At 35.3% G+C, this 21424-nt stretch overlaps 1 protein-coding gene across 6 annotated transcripts in view; it reads right to left on the bottom strand.

Moving 5' to 3' along the window:
* Positions 1-5900: 5900 nt before the first annotated feature.
* PKN2 (protein kinase N2) overlaps positions 5901-21424 on the bottom strand; it is a 178065-nt gene continuing 162541 nt past the window's right edge. For all 6 annotated transcript variants that reach the window (XM_023733358.1, XM_023733359.1, XM_004378713.2 and 3 more), the window contains 6 exons: positions 16729-16791; positions 15167-15243; positions 10703-10845; positions 8358-8465; positions 8072-8152; positions 5901-7983 (listed from right to left, as the gene is read on the bottom strand). In XM_023733358.1, coding sequence (XP_023589126.1) covers positions 7780-7983; positions 8072-8152; positions 8358-8465; positions 10703-10845; positions 15167-15243; positions 16729-16791 — 676 coding nt within the window. In that variant the 3' untranslated portion in view covers positions 5901-7779. The remainder of the gene's footprint in view (positions 7984-8071; positions 8153-8357; positions 8466-10702; positions 10846-15166; positions 15244-16728; positions 16792-21424) is intronic.

Below are 21424 nucleotides of genomic sequence, written 5' to 3'. Positions count from 1 at the left end.
AAAAGGACAAATATTGTATGAGACCTCTATTGTAAAAACCCATGAAAAAGTTCACACACAAAAAGTAACAATCTTTGTTGGTTACTAGGGATGGGAGGGGTGGGGGGGAAATACTAAATAGGCAATAGATTAAGTGGTATCTTGGGTGGAGGGTGAGACAGTACACAATACTGGGGAAACCAGCACAATTTGTACAAGGAAAGGTCATGGATGCTCCATAGACACATCCAAACTCCCTGAGGGGGTGACTTACTGGGCTGACGGCTCTGGGGACCATGGTCTCAGGGAACATCTAGCTCAATTGGCATAACACAATTTATAAAGACAATGTTCTACATTCTACCTTGGTGAGTTGCATCTTGGGCCTTAAAAGCCTGCGAGCAGCCTTCTAAGATACTCCACGGGTCTCATCCTTTCGGAAGCAAGGGAGAATGAAGAGAACAGGATACAAGGAAAAGATTAGTCCAAAGGACTAACAGACCACAGTTACCAAGGCCTTCACCAGACTGAGTCTGGTACAGCTATATGGTGCCTGGCTTCCACCGCTGACTGCTCTGACTGGGATCACAACAAAGGGTTCTGGACAGAGCTGGAGAAGGATGTAGAACAAAATTCTAACACACATACACACAAAAGACCAGATTTACTGGCCTGAAAGAGACCAGAGAATCCCCGAGAGTACGGCCCTCAGACACCCTTTTAGCTCAGTGGTGAAATCACTTCCAAGGTTCACCGTTCAGCCGGGGAGTGGACAGCCCCATAAAACAAAACAGGACTAATGAGGCACAGTAGTCCAGGGACAAGGGCTAGAAGCCAGAAGGGGACAGGAAAGCTGGTGTTAGGGAACCCAAGGTTGAGTAAGGACAGTGTTGACATGTAGTGGGGTTGTTAACCATTGTCATAGGGCAACATGTGTACTGTTTAATGAGAAACTATTCTGTTCTGTAAACGTTCATCTAAAGTGAGAACAGCAGCACAACTGGAAGAACGTAATCGCTGTCACTGAACTGCGCACGTAGAAATTTTCAGAATAGTGTATCTTTGGCTATGTATATTTTCACCAAAAAAAACAAAAGGTCGAGAAGGGAGAGGGTGGACATGTCATGGGGTTGTTAACCAATGTCATAAAACAATATGTGTACTGACAGTTTATTGCGAAATTATTTGTTCTGTAAACGTTCACCTGAAGCACAAAAAAAAATTGAAAAATTATTCCAGTTATTGTTGATGGTGCACAGAAATGCAACTGATTTGTCTTTATCTTATGTCCAACATCTTGAGTAAAACTAAGACTTTTTCTTAACCTACCTGTTTTTTCTCCATTAATCTGTTAATATGGTGAATGATAGTTACAGATTTTTATTGTCACCCTTGCGTTCCCTGGATAAACCCAATTTGCTCATGGACTAGCATCCAAATAATACATTGTGGAATCTGATTTACTACTTTGTTCAGAAATTTTGCACCAATATTCATGAATGAAATTTGCTAGTAACGTACTGTCCTTGTCTATTTTGTATCTAGATTATACTGACTTCATAGAACGAGTTGGGAAATAACATTTTCCCATTCTCTCATAAGCTTTCTATGAGGTTGAAATGATCTCTTCCTTCAAAGTCTGGAAGAAGTCATAAAACAATCTGGGCCCAATGTTTCGGGAGGATTTTAAAGTTTTGCTTTTATTTAATAGTTAATGAGACTATTTAGTCTTTTGGCTTCTTCATAGGTTAGCATTCACACATTATATTTTTCAAAGAATGTCTCCACCATTTTAAGTTTTCATATTTATTTGCATAATGTTGTTGACAGTATTTTATTTTTAAAAATCTTGGCTGTTATCTATATTCATTTATAATAGCATTTATGTTTTCTCTCATCTTTTTCAGGTTTGTCAATTTTGTTAGCATTTTCAAGGAGCCAATTTTTTGCTTTTGTTTCTATTGTCTTTGTTTCCTTTGTAGTTATTTTTCTAACTTCTTAAGCTGAACAATTTAATCAATTTTAACCTTCAGCCTTTCTTTTTCTTGTTAAGTACCTAGTTTATAAAGTTCCCAGAGCACAATTATTTTGTGGCATCCCTCATTTTCATATGTATTATTAAGTAATTTTTATTAAAATTTCTTCTTTTGATCCATTAGAGGGTATTTTTAAAATTTCAAATATATTTAGATTTAAAATCTTTTCATTCTAACCAGTTAGAAAATGTAATCTGTATCACTATGTAATTTTCTGAGATTTAAGGTTCGTTTTTATAAATGCCACAGTTGCACTTGAAAAGAATGTGGAGCCTCTTAATTGTGGGATGCAGAATTCTAATGTATGTCCATTAGATAAAAATTGTTGTTTTATTCCAATAGTTTCTACTTTTGCTGATTTTAAAAAGTTGGTTAAGCTATCGAAAATGGAGATGAGTTCAAGCCTCCCAGTGTGATGGGTGTTAGCTTTTTTCAGTAGCTCTTTGCTTTTTGTTTTTAGAGGATATTTTATTAAGTACATAATGTTTATATCTTATTGGTAAATTCAATCTTTTATTTTTATCTACCAAAAGCAAAACAAAAAAACACTAAAACCTTATCCCATGAGGAAATATTGGAAACATTCTTTTCAAAATCACGAACTGGTCTATGAGTCTAGTCAGAATTTTCTTTTTTAAACATGACAAACCCTGCTTTTAACTAGTGAGTTTGCTCCGTTTACATTTATGATGATTACTGACATATTTGGATTTACATTTGGTTTTGAATTTACACACTATTCTTTTGGTGAATATTTTTGATATTTCACCATTCATATTTAACTAAATACTTTGACACTGATAAAAGGATATAGAATACTTTAGCTCTGATCTTCCCTATCCTGATTTCCTGACTATTGCCATTCAGAATGTCTGCTGACTTAAAAAAACAAAAACAAAAACCACCTTTTCCTTACTTCCTTGTATGTCTGACAGCCCACCTATCTGGTTTATTTAGAGTTAACTGTTTACCATTTTATTTGTCCACAGTCCTCTTTTGTATCTCAGATCATCCTTCTGGGATCATTTTTCTTCTTCTTGGGGCATTCTTTAGAATTTGCTTTAGAAACACACCTTTAAAAATTTTTTCTATTTTTCTTTCTATAGAATTCTAGGCTGACAGTTTTTCAATGCTCTGAATATCCCACTATGGCTTCCATTGTTGCTATTGAGAAGTCAGAGATTAGTCTGTTTTTCTTTTGCAGACAATTAGCCCTTTATCTCTACATGGGTTCAAGATGTTGTCTTTGGGATTCTGCAGTTTCACTACAATGGTTCTATATATAACTTTGTATTTGTTTGGAGAATATTATACTTGAATATTTTTCATCATCTCCAGAAAATTTTTAGCCATTATTTCCTTTAATATCGCCTCTCCTCCATTCTTTTCATTCATTCTTCTTGGGTCTACATTCTATCTTCCATCTTTTAATCTACCTTTCATATTTTCCATCTCCTTCTTTCTTTCTTATGAATTTTAGCTCTCCAATTCTGTCTAATCTGCTGTTTAACCCTGCCACTGAGTTTCTGAATTGAACAATTTTCCATTTTTGGATTTTTAAAATGTTTGCTAAATTCTTTAAAATTTCATTTTGTATGTTTGTTGTGGTAACTTTAGTTAAACATTTTATACATAGCTATTCTATATTTTGTATCTGAGAGTTCTAATATTTGCAATCTTTGGGAGAGGATATCTATGTTTATTATCTCTTTTGGATCTCATTTCCGGTAACTTGCTGTCTTCCATGTGTTTGGTGATTTTTGACAACATATTACTTGATCTTTATCTGTGTAAGTCCTATGGTTCTGTCCTAGAGATTTCCTCCAGACAGCATCTGCTTCTACAGGCAGCAAGAGGAAGTCATGCCCACTAGGACTTAAGCTCTAGAAGGTTTTAGCACAGAATTTAAGTCCTACTGCTACTCCAAGGTTTGCTACCTACACAATGGTATTGCTATAGGAATCCATGCTCTGAGCAAACTCACTTCCTCTCGCTGCCTGCATGTCCAAAACCAGCTCCCAGTCATTCTGGCTCTTACTCTGTCCAATTTCCTGCTGCCCTGGCCTAAGCTCTCGTATTCTTGCAGACTCAGCTCCCAGCCCCAACTTCTGAGTATCCTGATCCATTTGCTTAGGCACTTCTGCCCTAACTCTTGGCTGCTGAAGCCCTAGTTCATTCAGGCTTGTGTTCAGGTTTGTTTTGGGGGACAGGAATTCCTGGCGACCTCTCTTACCTTTAATGTGTCCAGCAGTATCTCAATTATGTGTCTTAATGGTCTTGAAAATCAATTTCTAGTTAATCATGATACTAAAAGCAGAAAATAACAGTCTGGTACAAAATTTAGAAGCCACTGAAATACTTACCTCTAATTTTATATATATGTATGTATAATTTATTATTTACTTTTTAATGGTAAGTTTTGCTGTCTTTATCCTTCAAACTAATGTATAAGGCCAATATCTGAGAGAAACACTAGACCTCAAAAGATGGCTGAATAAAGTAAGAATTCTAAATTAAGATTATGATCCACTGATTTGCTATTTCAAGTTTCTCATACTATCCTCAGTTGCTTTGGGAAGAGAGGTAGCGCCTGCCAAAATATTGTTAGATTTGAATTTATAGGACAGCTTTTACCTAGTCAGATTTAATGACAATTTCCATTATGTCCTCAATTTGTGTTTCAGGGGCAAGACCTGTTGCTGTCGAGTCGATTCCAACTCATAAGGACCCTACAGGACAGAGTGGAACTGCCTCATAGGGTTCCAAGGCTGAAATATTTACAGAAGCAGACTGCCACATCTTTCTCCCATGCAGTGGCTGGTGGGTTCGCTGACCTTTTTGTTAGCAGCTGAGCACTTAACCACTGTGCTACCAGGGCTTCATCGTTACAAGGATAGCATAGATCATTTTATATTTCCAAAATATTCCACTTGTAATTTTTTAAGATGATTATAAAATGACCAGTATTCTATTTTATTTATTTTCCTATTTGCTAGAAATGCAGGTCCTAAAACAAGGTAAGTTAACCTCAAACAAGAGAAATGTACATACAATACTAGTGTTTGTACTTTAGATAGCATTAATACATGCTGTTCTTCACTTACGAAGACTTTGTTACCTTTTCTTTAAACCTCTTTCCTTAATGCTTAGCACAGAGTAGGCATTCCATAAATATCTACTGAATGAAAGATGCTAATAACTATTACAAGACTAGAATATAAACTGTCTCTATTATCTCTAGTGAAGTGGACAATTTGCTCGGAATCTTCATGGCCCTTTCCCAGGACAAAAAGTATTTGAAAGAAGGGTAACTGACATTACTTAGTCTTTGAGATCTCGAACACAGTAAAGGTGATGCGTATTTTGACCAATAGGAAGTCCCTACAAGGAAATAATACTTAAAACCAAAGTTACAAAGTACAATCTATTTAAACTTTAATTTGTGCATTTGTGGTAATTTATGACTGCAAAACACTTTTTTTTTTAGAATGACATAGTTAAAGGCACATTTCATTTGAATGCATAGTGTACCATTCTAAAATATCCTAATTTCCTTACAAAGTGCTTGAGCAGTCACTTACACATACAGTAATAGCAAAATATATTTACACTTGATAGTTTAAAATTTTAAATCTAATATATATATATATATATATACTTTAAAAACTACAGAAAAAAATTAGTGCTTTCTTCAGCTTAATTGTGTGAATATACCCTGCCCTCTAATTTTTTTTAGTGATTGACTTCAATTAAAAACATTTCTCTACACTGTGTAGTTACAAAATGCTACCTCAGTTTTTAATGTTAAAAGCCTATTTTGGACACTGCTTTCTATGCATATATGAGAATCAGAAAAGATGAACAGACTGTACCTCAAAAGTAGTGTTTTTTTTTTTTTAAATGTTGTGTTAACACTGTTTAAATTAAAACCAGACAATTAAGCTAAGCTCCTCTATTGTCATTTGCCAAGGACATTAACTGGCATTTTGAAATAACTTTAAAGAACAAATTGCTACCTCCTTCTGCAGGATTTTTCCCCCAGGATCTGGTGTAATAATCAATTTGGAAGGTACTATGAATTATCTCTGAACAATTTTAATTGTTCTTCAGAGAACAATAAAAACTTACCAATACACCCTGGCAAGGCTGAAGTATTTATAAACGTTTTTAGCTCAACCCTCTATAAATCAGTGTGCTTTCATGTTTTTCATAGGATTTAAACCCGAACAATTTTTAAGAGAAGAACCTGCTGTGATTAAATGGTTAATTCAGTATGGTTAGTTAACAACTTGCTACTCCTGAGGTATGGATGATCCTAACATGCTAAGCACAGGATCAAAGATGTTATTACTAAACTAAGGAAAAACAATGAAGTCATGGGCTAGGGGGAAGAAAAAAACTTCAGGCAAGTAGAAAGTCATGGTTGGCAAAATGACTTTCCCGGATGAATATTTTAAAAAGCCACAAACTGACCCTCTGAAGAGCTGTAAAAAGTATTTGATCAGATTATTTTTGAGACTTTTGAGGTACAGCTTTAGTGTTATAATAATTTTTATAAAATATAGACTGTTTTATCAAAAATATTTATACATTCTGTTACAATATATTGCTTTTACCCTTAGTAACTGCCAATATAAAATCTGGATCCAGTGGCCTAAAATGTCCAAATGCACTTCACATAAATGCTGGAGTCTGAGGTGTCTTCTTGGCCACTGTACAAAAGTGATGAAGTGGTGAAATTAAATAATAAGCCTACAACATAGAATACATTACAACTTGCACATATACATGTTCACAGCATGTATACAACGATAATCCCTATGGTTTAACAAAGATATAGTTACCTTCTACAGCAGACACAAGAACAAGATAAACTAGGCTGACAAATGTAGAATGGATATCAAAAAAGAGATAATCAGTTCTCTGATTTTGGAAGAAAGCATGACTGAACATACATGAGTGTCTAGACTTTGGGAATGCATACAGGTAATACAGTATCTTAGTTCAGGCTGATCAGAAGTTCTCATACTTCAAATTTTAAGTAAATGCTGATGTTTAGCTGTTCCTGTTCGTTTCAGCATTGTTTAATAAAAAATTGTTTGGCAAGTAGCTCTGTTGGTAAGCTCTGAGGCTCTATTACATGGTTGGTAAAGTTAAGGCAATAAAAAATTTTCTCCTAATAAATATAGAAAATTTATAAAACAAAGCATCAATTCATTCTGTTTTTAAAAAAATCAAGCCCAGAAAAAGTGCACAAACTGCAACTACATTCTTTGATATTACAGTAATTTTTTTTTTAAAAAGTGTAAGAGCATCTATTTGCCTTATTCAAACAGAATCATTCTAAGTGTGAGTAGTAATCGCATTCCAAGCCCTATTTTCCTCTTTATAAAACAGCTAAATGAAGTTAACTATTAATCTTCCTTCCACTTAAGGCAGGCATATGGCAAAGCTAGGTACTGTAGAAGAGTGTTTTTTCTTTCTTTTTCAAAAAACAGACTATTGATCGAAAAGTATTCATTTGTGATGGATCTTTTCATGGATGATGTTCACTCAGCTTAAACTCCATGAAACTGTTTCCAGTGCTCAGATTTACGATGAAAATACATTAAAAAGCCACTTTTCAAGAAAGTATTAGAATAGTCTTTTAAACAAATCTTCATGCGTTCAGAGATACTGGTGGCATAGAGAGCAAATGAAGGCTTGTTATTCTTAAGAAGTCTTCTTATGAGTCAGTCTGCTTGGTTTCACAGTGTCTAGGAACTTAACACCAATCAGCAATGTAGTCAAAATCTCTGAACATTTCTTGCTCCTCTTCTGAAAGTATCCTTGGTTCTCGAGGTGGAGTCAGAATAGGTGCTTCTGAGGTAAATTCATCATCAAAATTGCTAACATCTTCCCGTCCTCTAATGGTAGGTACAAACGGTGGCTTTACTTTTTTGTCCATCAGAGCACTCCAATCAATTAGCTAGATCAAAAAATATAAAATGATCACTTTAGTTTCCTACTCCTAAATTGCTTTAATTTCATAAAAAATTTTAAACTTTCATCCTTACCCGGAAAAATGGTTGCTTTTTTACATCCTCGGCATCTTTCTCGCTGGCTCCAAGACGCCGCTCAGGATTTCTTCTTAATAGCTAACACAATGCAAAGTAGAAAAGTTAAAATAAAACCAATAACTTCGTTGATAAGGATTCTCATAACTTTTAAAGACTTAGATGTCTTTTGCATGTGTCTGCCTAAATAATGCAACATGTGTGAACTGAAAAACAACTTCTAAAGCTTTACTTGGAAATTTTCTTCAATATACAAAATTTTAGTTTATAAACTATTAATTCTTACCCTTCTCATTATGGAAATGGCTTCTGTAGATAAGAACCTTGGATACCTTACTTCATCATTTACAATACTGTCAAAAACCTCCTCTTCATCATCACCAGGAAAGGGAGACTGGAAGAAATATCTTTGAGTAAGTTAAAATGAGTTTTCAATACAGTAAGATCTCATCTATCCAAATTACAACCAAGATTCAGGCAGTGAAAATGAAAACAAAGCAAAAAAGAAATCCCACCAAAACAATAATAGCAACAACAACAAAGACTACAAGAAGCCACAATAGATATTTATCTATTATCCAGAAGTTATGCCACATACTCTTACTAAAATTCTCTTTAAACTTATTTTATAGACCCTTCTAACAAAATTGGTCATACTCTCACATCATGTATTATATTTCATTTAATTTTATTCCATTCCATTCAATTTTATTTCAATCATTTATTCCTGTATTCTGCTAGTCAGTACTGAGAGTGCATACTAGATGTTGCTGCTGTTGTGTGCTGTTGAGTCGATTCTGACTCATAGTGACCATATAAGACAGAGCAGAACCACCACTTAGGGTTTACAAGGAGCGGATGGTGGATTTGAACTGCTGACCTTTTGGTTAGCAGCCTGAGCTCTTAACCACTGCACCACCAGGGCTCCGCATACTAGACAGTGGGGGAATATTCATATAATAGACATAGTCCTCAAAAAGCTCAATCTTGTGGAAAGACAAAAGAAAACAGGTAAGGTAAATATTGTAATAAGCATTATGATACAACAAAGACAATCTGTGGATATATATCAGATATGGATGTGCTCTGGATTTCAAAGTCAATAGCAAATTAACAGTGGCAAAACAGAATTAGAGATTAGGTGGCACAATGACTGCACCAAGCAGCAGCTGCCAACAAAATTAGGCTGAAAAACTCCTTAAAAGCACACAGTTCTAGGTATGTTGTAATGTTCTTACACTACAATAGGTCTTGGGGGTGTTTCAGTAAGCACAGTATTAAAATCATTGCACAATTTGATGCACAAAGGGATAAACACTCAATTATGTTGAAAACTCAGTTGTCAAATACGACTCTGACACTCTTAGAAAGTAAAGACCACTATGGAATAGATCTAAAATAAATCTTTCTATCCCAAAATACCATTATAGGAGTTTTTCTAAATTTCAGCTTTGGATTATTGGGCAAAAAAAGGCTGAGTGGATTCAATACCTTAGCCAGGAGGCTGCAAAGCATAATGGTTTACAAATAGGTCCTGAAACCAGAATGCCAGGGTTAAAATCCCAGCTCCATCACTTGAGAACAATGTGACTGTGTCTTTTTATGCATATGAAAATGGGCATAAGACTAGTATTGCTATAAAATTAAACAAGCTAATATTTGTAAAGCACAAAGAATAGTGTTCAGCATATGGTAAATATCATTTTAATTAGCTACTTCTCTGCTTTTTCCAAAGTATTCACTCCAATTTGACATACCCAAACGGGCTATCCATTTGGATGAACTAAAATGTGTTTGTTTTTTTGCTCACTAAATGACAAGCACAGAGAAAAACTTTAGAAATTTCTGACAATAATTTAGTCATTCACTCATTTAGCGCTTAACTTATCCATGCCTTGAATGTACAAGGAAGGTTGTTGGCACTTGGGAAACTGCAGAACAATGAGCCAATCCTAAAAGATAATTTTGTTTGCATCTTTAGGTCATCAAGGCCCTCTAATAGATTTCAATTACTTGTCAAAGATTTACCGCTTCCCTAATCCACACTAATTTATCATTTCTAATGATTTCTAACACAATATATTAGTCTCTTATTACTGCTTTATTTATTTGATGTAATTTACTATTTCCTAAATAGTAACAATTTCTGTGTATAAGTAAATTATTCCTAGAAATTTATTTAAGTTAATCTACAGAAAATAGGAGGAAAAAAAGCTAATACTTTCAACTCTATTCTACCGTTTTTGGAGATACTATTTATTTTAGATCAATGTATAACTGACTTTTCATTATAGATACAGACTACATTCTTTTCATTAGTCTCATTGCTATTCTAGTCCCTATGAAGTGATCAGTCATATATGATTATGTCTTAAAATCTTAAAACATATCCACAGCAATACTGAAATTAAGGAACTATTTTCAAGGCACTGGAATGCATTTCACAGGTTATATAAAAATCTAAAAAAAAGTGAAGATTAGAAGCATAGCCAATTACTAGTAAACTATTAATATTTATAAAACTCAAGTTCCATTTATGCTGGAAACATATTACATAGCTTTATAACTGACATGCTTTGTTCTCTCAATTGTCCTTCTTCTCTTCTGTCTTACCTATTTTACACTGCTTACCTCACCAACCAGCATTTCATATATGAGTACACCAAGGCCCCACCAATCTACAGCTCTTGTGTAGGATGTTTCTGTTAATACTTCTGGAGCAAGAAATTCAGGAGTGCCACAAAATGTGCTTGTTCTATCTCCATATCCCATTCCTGGAAAAAAGGAAAAAAAATTTTTTTAGAAAATTTTATTGTACTTTAAGTGAAAGCTTACAATTCAAGTTAGTCTCTAATAAAAAAATTTATGCATACATTGTTATGTGACCTAATTGCTCTCCCTATACGATGAGAGCACATTGTTCCCTTCCACCCCTGATTTCCCATGTCCATTCAACCAGCTCCTGACCCTCTCTGCCTTCTCATCTCACGTCTGGACAGGAGATGCCCATTTAATCTCATGTATCTACTTCAGCTAAGCAGCACACTCTTCATAAATATCATTTTATGTCCCATAGTCCAGTCTAATCTCTGTCTGAAGAACTGGCCTTGGGAATTGTTTTAGTTCTGTGTTGACAGAGAGTCCGGAGGCCATGCTTTCTGGGGTTCCTCCAGTCTCAGTCGAACCATTAAGTCTGGTCTTTTTACTAGAATTTGAGTTCTGCACCCTACTTTTCTCCTGCTCCAACAGGGACTCTCTGTTGTGTTCCCTGTCAGGGTGGTCATTGGTGGTAGTTGGGCACCATCTAGTTCTTCTGGTCTCAGGCTGATGAAGTCTCTGGTTTATGTGGCCCTTTCTGTCTCTTGGGCTAATGCTTTCCTTGTATCTTTGGTGTTCTTCATTCTCCTTTACTCCAGGTGGATGGGACCAATTGAAGCATCTTAGATGGCTGCTCGCTAGCTTTTAAGACCCCAGACGCCCCTCACCAAAGTGGGATGCAGAACATTTTCTTAATAAACTTTGTTAAGCCAACTGACTTAGATGTCCCCTGAAAGCATGGTCCCCAGACCTCTGCCCCTGCTACTCTGCCCCCCAAAGTGTTTGGCTGTATTCAGGAAACTTCTTATCTTTGGTTTAGTCCAGTTGTGCTGACTTCCCCTGTAGTGTGTGCTGTCCTTCCCTTCACCTAAAATAATGCTTGTCTACTATCTAGTTAGTAAATAACCCTCACCCTCCATCCTCACCCTTGTAACCATCGAAGAACGTTTTCTTCTGTGCTTAAACCAAAAAAAGGAAAATTTAAGTATTTGTTAGCAAAAAAGAAAAAAAAATCTAATTTCTTTTTATAAAAATTAGCAAATATCCTTAGGAAGCAAAATTAAAGTTGCACATTTGTACATGGTGACCAAACTCACACATACCCAAGATTTTTAAAGAAAATACTAAGAAGACTGGCACAGAAAAAAAGTGTGCCGTCACAACTATATTGTCTAATGGCTAAAAATAAATAAAATTCTCACGCTTCATATTTAGTCACTTATTTTCTCTTTCTTGTCATTACAAGGGTTGCTAAGAAGTTACAACAAAAACTAATTAGGAGCTTCAATTTCTACCATCTTTTCAATTCAATCTTTTAAATACGTTTATTTAGTTCATTATAAAAATATCAAGTACAATTTAGAAATTAAAAAAGGAAACACTTGAAAAATCAAGACTTAACCAAATGTGTCATATAATATAGTGATATGGTATTAATATTTTAGTTAACTGATTTTCCAACATGTTTCTCATAATTTAATAATACATTAATCAAATATATATTCTACATATTGAAGATAAAGTCCCTATGTATTCCAAAGCGTTTGAAGCCCTTTATAAGAATCATCTTATGAAAGAATCTGAAAGAAAAGCTCTTAATTCTACTTTTAAACAGGTGTGCACATACAAAATGACACAAAAACATAAATAAATTTGTATGTCTATGGACCAAGACTTGAAGGGCATAATTAGAAACATTACCACATCAGGGTGAAAGGGTTTTTTTTTTTTGGGGGGGGGGGAGATGCCAGGGGGGGCAAAATTTCACATTTTTTTAAAACACAATATTATTTTCTAAAGGAATTAATATCTATAAAAATTCTACATGCATCTTTTAAGTGTCTTGGCCAAGACTAGGAAAAAAGTTAGTTAACGAAGACAGACACAGAACTAATGGTTCTTGGTTTTTTATTCCATGCTCTATTCACAATTAGAATATATTATATACGGCATACTTTCAGGATACAACTATTCCAAATTTTTACTTTGTTTTCTTTATAGTCATATTATAAAATCTGTGACATTTAAATATAATACATATATATTGTTTCTATTACAGTAATACAGTTACCATATTTCATTTGTTCCAATAAATTTCTTATATTGATATTTTTAAAGGAAACTGAAAGTAGACCCAATTAGAGAGGACTTCAAATTGGTAAAACTCCATGGTAGTGGTTACAACAGGCTCTGGAATCATGAAGACCTGGGTTTAAATTCCAGCTTTGCCACTGGTTAGTTGTAAGGGCTTGGGAAAGTTATCTAACGTAAGTCTCCTCATCTGTATATTGGAGCTTATCATTCTATCTACCTTCATAAGACTGTTAAGAGGATCAGAAGAGATCATGCATATGAAACATTTGGCAGAGTGTTTAGCACACAGTATAGACTAGTAATTGTTAGCTCCTACTATTATACTGTACTATTATATTTTTATGATAATAAAGAAAAGCACATTTAATAAGTCTGGTCATTCAATAACATATTTTCTGAGTACCTATCATGTTCCAGACACCTATGCTAACCAGTGGGAACACAAAGATGAGTAAAACACAGTTCTTTGACATGGTAAGATATTATGGGAACACTGAAGGACTCCCAAAGCTGACTTGGGCATTAGGGTTGCGGTAGGGGAGTTTCAGGTAAATTCTCTAGGGAGGTGACACCTGAGTTTACTGTTAATCAGTAAACAGAGTTGGGATGGGTGATAGTGATGGAGAGACATAGGCTACAAGCAATTCACTGTTGCTAGAGCAGCAAGAGAGCTGGCTGAAAAAGTAGGCTGACAAAGCAGGAAGGGTTTTCAGAGGGTTGTGCCATGGTCAGATGTGTACTTATACAGACCCCTTTACCATTTTAGCAACTGCATGGCAGATTGATTTGAAGAAGAAAAAGATTAGAGACAGGAAAGAACAGTTAGGAAGCTATTACAGTAGTCTTATCAAAAGATACTCTTTAACAGTAGTAGGGGAAAATGGAAGATCTAAGAAATATTCAGGAGGTGAACGTCAGCAGAATTTAGTGAATAACTGAATGAAGAGAGGATACAGTCCAGGACAATTACACATTTTCAGACTAGGAGACAGTGCCATGAACTAAGAGCTAGACCACCTGAAGAGAAGAAACTATTTTTGTCTGCATGGGTTTGAGGTGCCTACTGATAATTCAGGTAGAGATGTTGGAGAGATAGTTGAATATATATGTTTGGAACTCACAGGAAAAGAAATAATAGATTTGAGAGTGATTAGAATATAGTTGGTAATTAAACACTAGAGTGAAGAGCAGTGGACTAAGAATAGACTCTAAGGAATAAAAGAATTTAAATCAACAATGTCCAATACAGAAAAGTCCAAAAGGAGAAACAGTTTTTACCAGATTCAACAATTAGGAGGTCAGTGGGTAGACATATACTTACAGTTCATTCATTCATCCAACTACTTATTAAATGAACATTTACTGAATACTTACAATGTGCCAAGCACTGTGCTATATATACTATGGCAACAAAGCAAAATAAGAAACAAGAAGCCACCAGTGAAGAGGGGAAGACAGACAATTAAACAGTTAGTTACAATACAGTGTATTAAATGTGAAGATAAGAATACCTATTTACTGTATGTTAGGCACTGTGGTAGATGTTTATCTCTGATATTCCTAGTACTCCTGAACAGGAGGGGTTATACTGATTTTATAGTTAAGAAAACAGACCCAAAATGGTTTAAAAAAAACTTGCCCAAAGACACACAGCAGGTAAGTGGCAGAGCTAGGATTCAAACCTGGGACTGTCTGGTGTCTAAGTCCATGCTCTTTATACTTTCTTATGCTAACTCTGACTTTAAGTTTTCCCAGTTTACTTATTTATTTACTTCTGAATATGTAGAAAGCAATTCTGATACACACATACATTTTTTTTTCTATTTGAAATGTTAAAAGTTTTAAAAAAGCTGGAAAGAACTTATTTAGCCTGTATAACTCACTCTGTACAGCCCCAGTAGAGTGAACAATTAGGTGTTTAATCAATGCTTTCTTAGAGTAGTGACAGAATTATTAATCATACAAAGAGAATCTTAGTCTTAGACTATGATTTGTGGGAACCTAACCACATTCACAGAATAAATTCTTAATAATGTGGTAATCAGGTTATATGAACAATCCACAATGTCTTAATAGACAACAAACTGAAGTTAAAAATATATTTGGCTTTCCAAAGACAAATCTGTGAACTACCAAAACACAAACAGCAACCTATTAGAAAAGGAACTTTAAACATCCAATTACCTTCTTTGCAAAGACCAAAATCAGCAATTTTCACAAAGCCCTCTGTATCTAGCAATAAGTTATCCAATTTCAAATCTCTGTTCAGGATGAAAGAAAATACAAAAAAAAAAAACCAATAAAATCAGTAGGTAATATAGTAAAAAAAAAAAATCATTTCAACAGGAGCCCTACATTCTCTTTACTGAAAACAAGTTCTCCAGGTTATGATCTGAGATTTAAATACTGTATTACAAATGCTAATTTTTCTGCCTTTTGTCAAGTTTTTTACTCTGCATGATATAGTTTCCCTATTATACAGAAAAGCAATAATACATTTAAAAAAGAAATATTTCATCTTTTTTAAGTAGGTAAGGAAACTTGAAGTTTCAATAAACCCATGTTTACTGTGCTGTTGTTAGCTGCCGTTGAGTCAGCACCCAACTCATGGTGATCCCACGCACAATGGAAGAAAATGCTGGGGATCTTGCACCATCCCCATGATCGGCTGCAGAATGGACTTTTGTGAACCATAGGGTTTTCATTGGCTGATTTTTGGAAGTAGATCACCAGGCCTTTCTTCCTAGTCCATCTTCATATGGAAGCTCTGCTGAAACCTGCTCAGCATCATAACAACACATAAGCCACCAGTGACAGATGGGTGGTGGCTGCACATGAGGTGCATTGGCCAGGAATTGAACCCAGGTCTCCTGCATGGAAGATGAGAATTCTAGCACTGAACTGACCTTGAATGTTTATGGTCTCCTAATTTTGGCTGGCCTTCTCATAATTTGTCTGGTCTTGAGTAGTGTTATCAATGTGATAATCTGTCTGGTCTTTAGCAGTGCTAAGGAGCCCTGGTGGCGCAAACAGTTAAGTGTTTGATCGTTAACAAAAAGTTGGTGGTTCAGACCCACCCAGCGGCTCCATGGGAGAAAGATCTGGCAATCTTCTTCCATAAAGATTACAGCCCAGGAAACCCTATGGGGCAGTTCTACTCTGTTATACGGCGTTGTTATGAGTCGGAATTGACTCGATGGCACCCAACAACAACAGAGCAGTGCTATTCAAAGTGTGGCCCACAGACAGGCTGCTAGGCAATGAACTATTTGTTACTGGTCTGCAATTTGATAAAATGCTTATGCTAGTACATACTTCATCTATGTCACTAGGTACACTGCTTAGTTCAGATGACAGCAAGACCTTCTTGATGAAGGAAGCAATGCGATGTCTTAAAGATTCTGATACGTTACTTATCATGGACACATTTTGAGTGGTTTAGAGCAGTTTTCTGCAGTGTATCAGTTGAATACAAAATATTCACTAGGGTTATGTTAGGCTGTTGCGATTGTGTTATGATAGGCTGACTCATAATTTGACTAATTAGGGAGGATCAGGAACAAAGAAGTTCATCATTTATTATGTTAACTGCATGTCTTTCTAAATGGGATTTTGAAGTTTTGATGTTTTGGATCACATCATATGAAGGAGAAATAAGAAGTTGGTCAAACATAAAATATCCTTCCTAATTATCTTTAATTCTAATTTATACAAAAGCAAATCATTAGAACGTATAAAAAACTTACCTATAAACAATTTTGTGTTCATGTAAATACTGCAATCCAAGAACTACACATGCAGCATAAAATCTGAAGAATTAAATCAAGAGAAATTTAATAAATTTTGCTGTTCTTGGATCCCAGTTTATATTTTTATGCTTCAAAGTCGAATGCTGTAGATAATTAATTTCACAAGTATTTATCTAGTACTTAGTATGTGCCAGACATTGTGCTAGATTATGAGGTGAAATTAAAATGAGAAAAATAGAGTCTCTCCATTAAAAGCCACTAACTCTGACTGGTGGAGTCACTGAAGACTTCAGAGCAGATACTTGATCTGGTTCGGCACGAAGAATTATAATGAGCCTTAAGTGCAGAAGGAAAAGAGTGACAGGTAAAAGTATCATGGGGTAAATATAAGGCACTCCTCTAAGAGGGAAAAGCATGAAAAAGGAACAGAAGTATAAAAAGCAAAACATGTTTGACAAACAATGACAAGTCAGGTGTGGCTAGAGTAATGGATTTGTGTCAGTGGGGAAGAAGTAGTAGGAGATGAGGCTGGAAAGACAGGGTGGGGTCATGTTGTGAAGGACCTTGATGGTCATATTATGGATGCCGAAATTTTTTCTCTTAGTAAATAGACAATCAAACTATTCTAATCAGGGCAGAATCACCAGATTTATGTTTTAGAGAGATTTTTCTGATAGTAGTGTCACATTCTTTGGACATGTTATCAGGAAGGACCAGTCCCTGGAGAAGGACATCAAGCTTAGTAAAGTAGAAGGTCAGCAAAAAAGAGGAACACCCTCAACGAGATGGATTTTCACAGTGGCTGCAACAATGGGCTTAAACATGGCAGTGATTGGTGCAGATGGTGCAGAACTGGGCAGTGCTTTGTTCTGCTGTATAGGGTTGCTATGAGTTGGAACCAACTCGACGGCACCTAACAACAACAACAACAGTATAGAGGTTGGGGTAGAGGCAGGTAGAGAACCAGAGGGAAAAAGAACAGATAAGGCTAGTATGACAGCACAGATGAAAGATCATGACAACCTTTAACGTAGTGGGGCCAACAAAGAGAGTAAGAGATGGAGTCAAGGGAAAGTTAAAAATTAACATGACAAGATTTGGTGACTCATTAGCTGTAGAGGATGAGGGAGAGGGAAGAGCTGAAGACAACTCTCAAGGTAGAATGAACAGGTAAAGAAATACAGAAATAGCTAAAGTTTTATGGAAAAAATGAGTCTGGCTTTAGACATGCTAACTTTGCATTGCTTATGAAACAGTTAGAGAGATCCAATAATTGGATATATTAGTTTGAAAGTCAGGAAAACTTGGGCCAAACTAGAATATTAGCTCTTCAGTCTAGGTCCACGTTTGTCTTTTTCAGTGTTAAATCCTAAATGCCTAGTTGGAACTGACTTGATGGCAACGGATTTGGTTTTTTTCTTAATGTTAAAAACCTAGCATAATGTCCAAAACACAGTAGACTTATTGAATGAGGAGGGAGGGAATAAATAAATGAATAAATTTTAAAACACAGATCTGTCTTCAGTGTAGAATAGCCTGTAAGGAGACACTTAGGAGAATTAATTCTTAATCATACAAGGAAAACATGAATATTCTCTTTATAAAATACAATTATGATCAATATTTCATTCTTCCATCTATCTCATCCCAACCCCACTACCATCCATAGAGATAATTACTCTCATCCATTTGGTATATGTTGTTACAAACTTTTAGAATGCATTTATATGTAGATGTAGATAATGCAGTAGTGTTTTGTGTTTATTTTTTAAAAAGGGGACCATAATTTGGAAGAATTTTAAAATGCATCTATTTATAAATATTTGATTGTACATTAGATCTTATATAATTATCAGAAATTAAAAAATTTAGCTGAAGTCTGTGTAAACAAACGTGATATAAAATTGCTTTAAGGCAGTTATTTTTATACGTAATTTTTTAGAGAACTTATTTCAGTGGCAAAACAACATTATAACAATTATAAAAATATCTTGATTTCTCTTTGTCAATAATTCGCCAGTGGTACTCAACTTAAATAATTGGATACACTATTTAAAAAATATATTTTACTGGGTGCTTAGTATGTGACAGATGCCGTGTTAAATATTTTCATTTATTAGCTTATTAAATCTTCAAATCAAGCCTTTAAGATATTTAACAGAAGCAGAAAATGAAGTTCAGAAAGAGTACGTAATTTGTTTAGTCACATAGCTAGCCAGAAAATAGCAAAGCTAGGAATAAAACAATCTCAACCAATAAAAATTCTCTGCCTAGTACAGTAGTCCAGTGACAAGGGCCAGAAGGCAGAAGGGGACAAGGAAGCTGGTGATAGGGAACCCAAGGTTGAGTAAGGATATTGTTGATGTGTTGTGAGATTGTTAACCATTGTCATAGGGCAACATTTGTAGTAACTGTTAAATGAGAAACTATTTTGTTCTGTAAGCCTTCATCTTAAGTGAGAATAACGGCACAATTGGAAGAGTGTAGTCAATGTCACTGAACTGTGCATGTAGAAATTTTTGAAATGGTGTCTCTTTGGCTATGTGTATTTTCACCAAAAAAAAAGGTTGAGAAGTTAAGAGGGTTGACATGTTGTGGGGTTGTTAACCAATGTCATAAAACAATATGTGTACTACTGTTTCCTGAGAAACTATTTGTTCTGTAAGCCTTCACCCGAAGTACAATAAAAAAATAACAAATCAAAAAAAATTCACTGCCTATTATGTGCCAGGCATTCCTCTAAGTGCTTTGCTGGTAAACAAGATAGGCATGGTCCTTGTTCCTCCCTTTTAGTGAGGGGAGGCTGTCAATAAAAACATAAAACATACACAGAAGCTTCACAGACACATCCAAAACCCTGAGGGATTGAGTTATTGGGGCCAAGGGCTGCGGACCATGGTCATGTGGATCATCTAGGTCAGTTGGCATGACAAAGTTTATAAAAAAATGTTCTACATCCAACTTTGGTGAGTAGCATCTGGGGTCTTAAAAGCTTGTGAGCATCCATCTAAGATACATCTACTGGTCCCATCCTGTCCAGAGTAACGGAGAATGAAGAAAACCAAAGACACAAGGGAGATATTAGTCTAAGGACTAATGGACCACCAAGTACCACAGCTTCCACCAGCTTAAGCCGAGAAGAACTAGATGATGCCTGGCTACCACCACCAACCGCTCTGACAGGTATCACAACAGAGGGTCCCGGACAGAATGGGAGAAAAATGTAGAACAAAATTCAAATTCACACAAAAAAGACCAGTCTTACTGGGTTCACAAAGACCGGAAGAACCCCCAAGACTATGGCCCCAGACAACCTTTAAGCCCAGAACTGAAGCCACTCCCGAATTCACCCTTTAGTCAAAGATTAGAGAGTTCTATAAAACAATAACACACCTGAGGAACGTGCTAGTTCAATCATGTATACAAGACCACAGGGGCAACACCTGCCCAAAAGCAATGAGAAGAAGGCAGAAAGGGACAGGAAAACTGGATAGACAAAAATGGGGAAGTGGGATGTGGAAGGGGAGTATGTTCACATGTTGCGGGGACTGCAACCAGTATCACAAAACAACCTGTGTACAAATTGTTGAATGAGAAACTAATTTGCTCTGTAAAGTTTTAGCTAAAGTGTATGCACACACACAAAAGTAAAAAAAAAACAAAAACAAAACAAAAAATAAATGATTTAAGGTAGAAATAAAGTGCTATGAAGAAAATGTAATAGAAAGTATGATAGACTTGATTTGAAGATTAGTAGAGTGGTGGTATTTCAGATAGGGTGCTCAGAAAAGGACCTTCTAAAGATAGGACATTTGAGCTGACACCTGAGTAATTACAGGAATGATCAGCTTTGAGGTATTGCAATGTAGCATTTTATCCATGAATTTCACCAGGCACAACTGTTTCATTTGTATATGATTTGTATTCTCAGCAAAAATAAACGTCCATTAAGGCAGAACTGCAATCCCTATTTCTTTAAAAAACAAAAAGCACAACAAACAAATTCCCATGGTAGTTAGTACAGTGCTAGCATGGTGAAGATGCCCTGCTTTTGATTTTTTTGTATTCAGGAAATGAATTATTGGTAGCCTTTTTCCACTTTTTGGCTTTTGCCTCCTTTTTGAATGCTTAACTACTCATTAGCACTAACCCATATTTCCTTATCTGAATGTTGAAAGTTATGACAGTACTACTACTGTCTGCTCTACATACCTCCAATGGGTATGATGAGAATTAAATGAAGGAGTAAAAGTACTATAAAATGTCAGTTAAGAGCTATAAAACTGGGATAGGAATTGGGGGGATATATATATATTTCAAGTGTTTACTATTATTTATTTTTATTTATTTGAATGAGCAAAACTGTCATATATCCAATTCAAAAACTACAAAAAGAGGTTTATAGCAAAAAGTCTGCTTTCTACCCCATTCCTTGGTGGCAATAAATATTTACCAATTTCTTTTGTATTCTTTCAGAGATATCATAAGCACATGCAAGCAAATACTTAATATGAATTTTTTAAATCCCTTTAAAAATGCAAATATAAATATTTTATACAGACATACAATACAGACTGTTCTGCACTTTCTTTTTTCACTTAACAATGTATTTTAGAGCATAGTTTGTATTTAAAGCCATGGGCCTGGCTGGCATTCCCTAGGGAGAAAATCTAATAGAAAAAAGATGAAAATT

This window comes from Trichechus manatus, unplaced genomic scaffold (assembly GCF_000243295.1).
Source record: "Trichechus manatus latirostris isolate Lorelei unplaced genomic scaffold, TriManLat1.0 scaffold00058, whole genome shotgun sequence".
NCBI lineage: Eukaryota > Metazoa > Chordata > Mammalia > Sirenia > Trichechidae > Trichechus > Trichechus manatus.
Note: the sequence above shows the minus strand (reverse complement) of the source record. Positions and strands in the feature narration are given on the sequence as shown.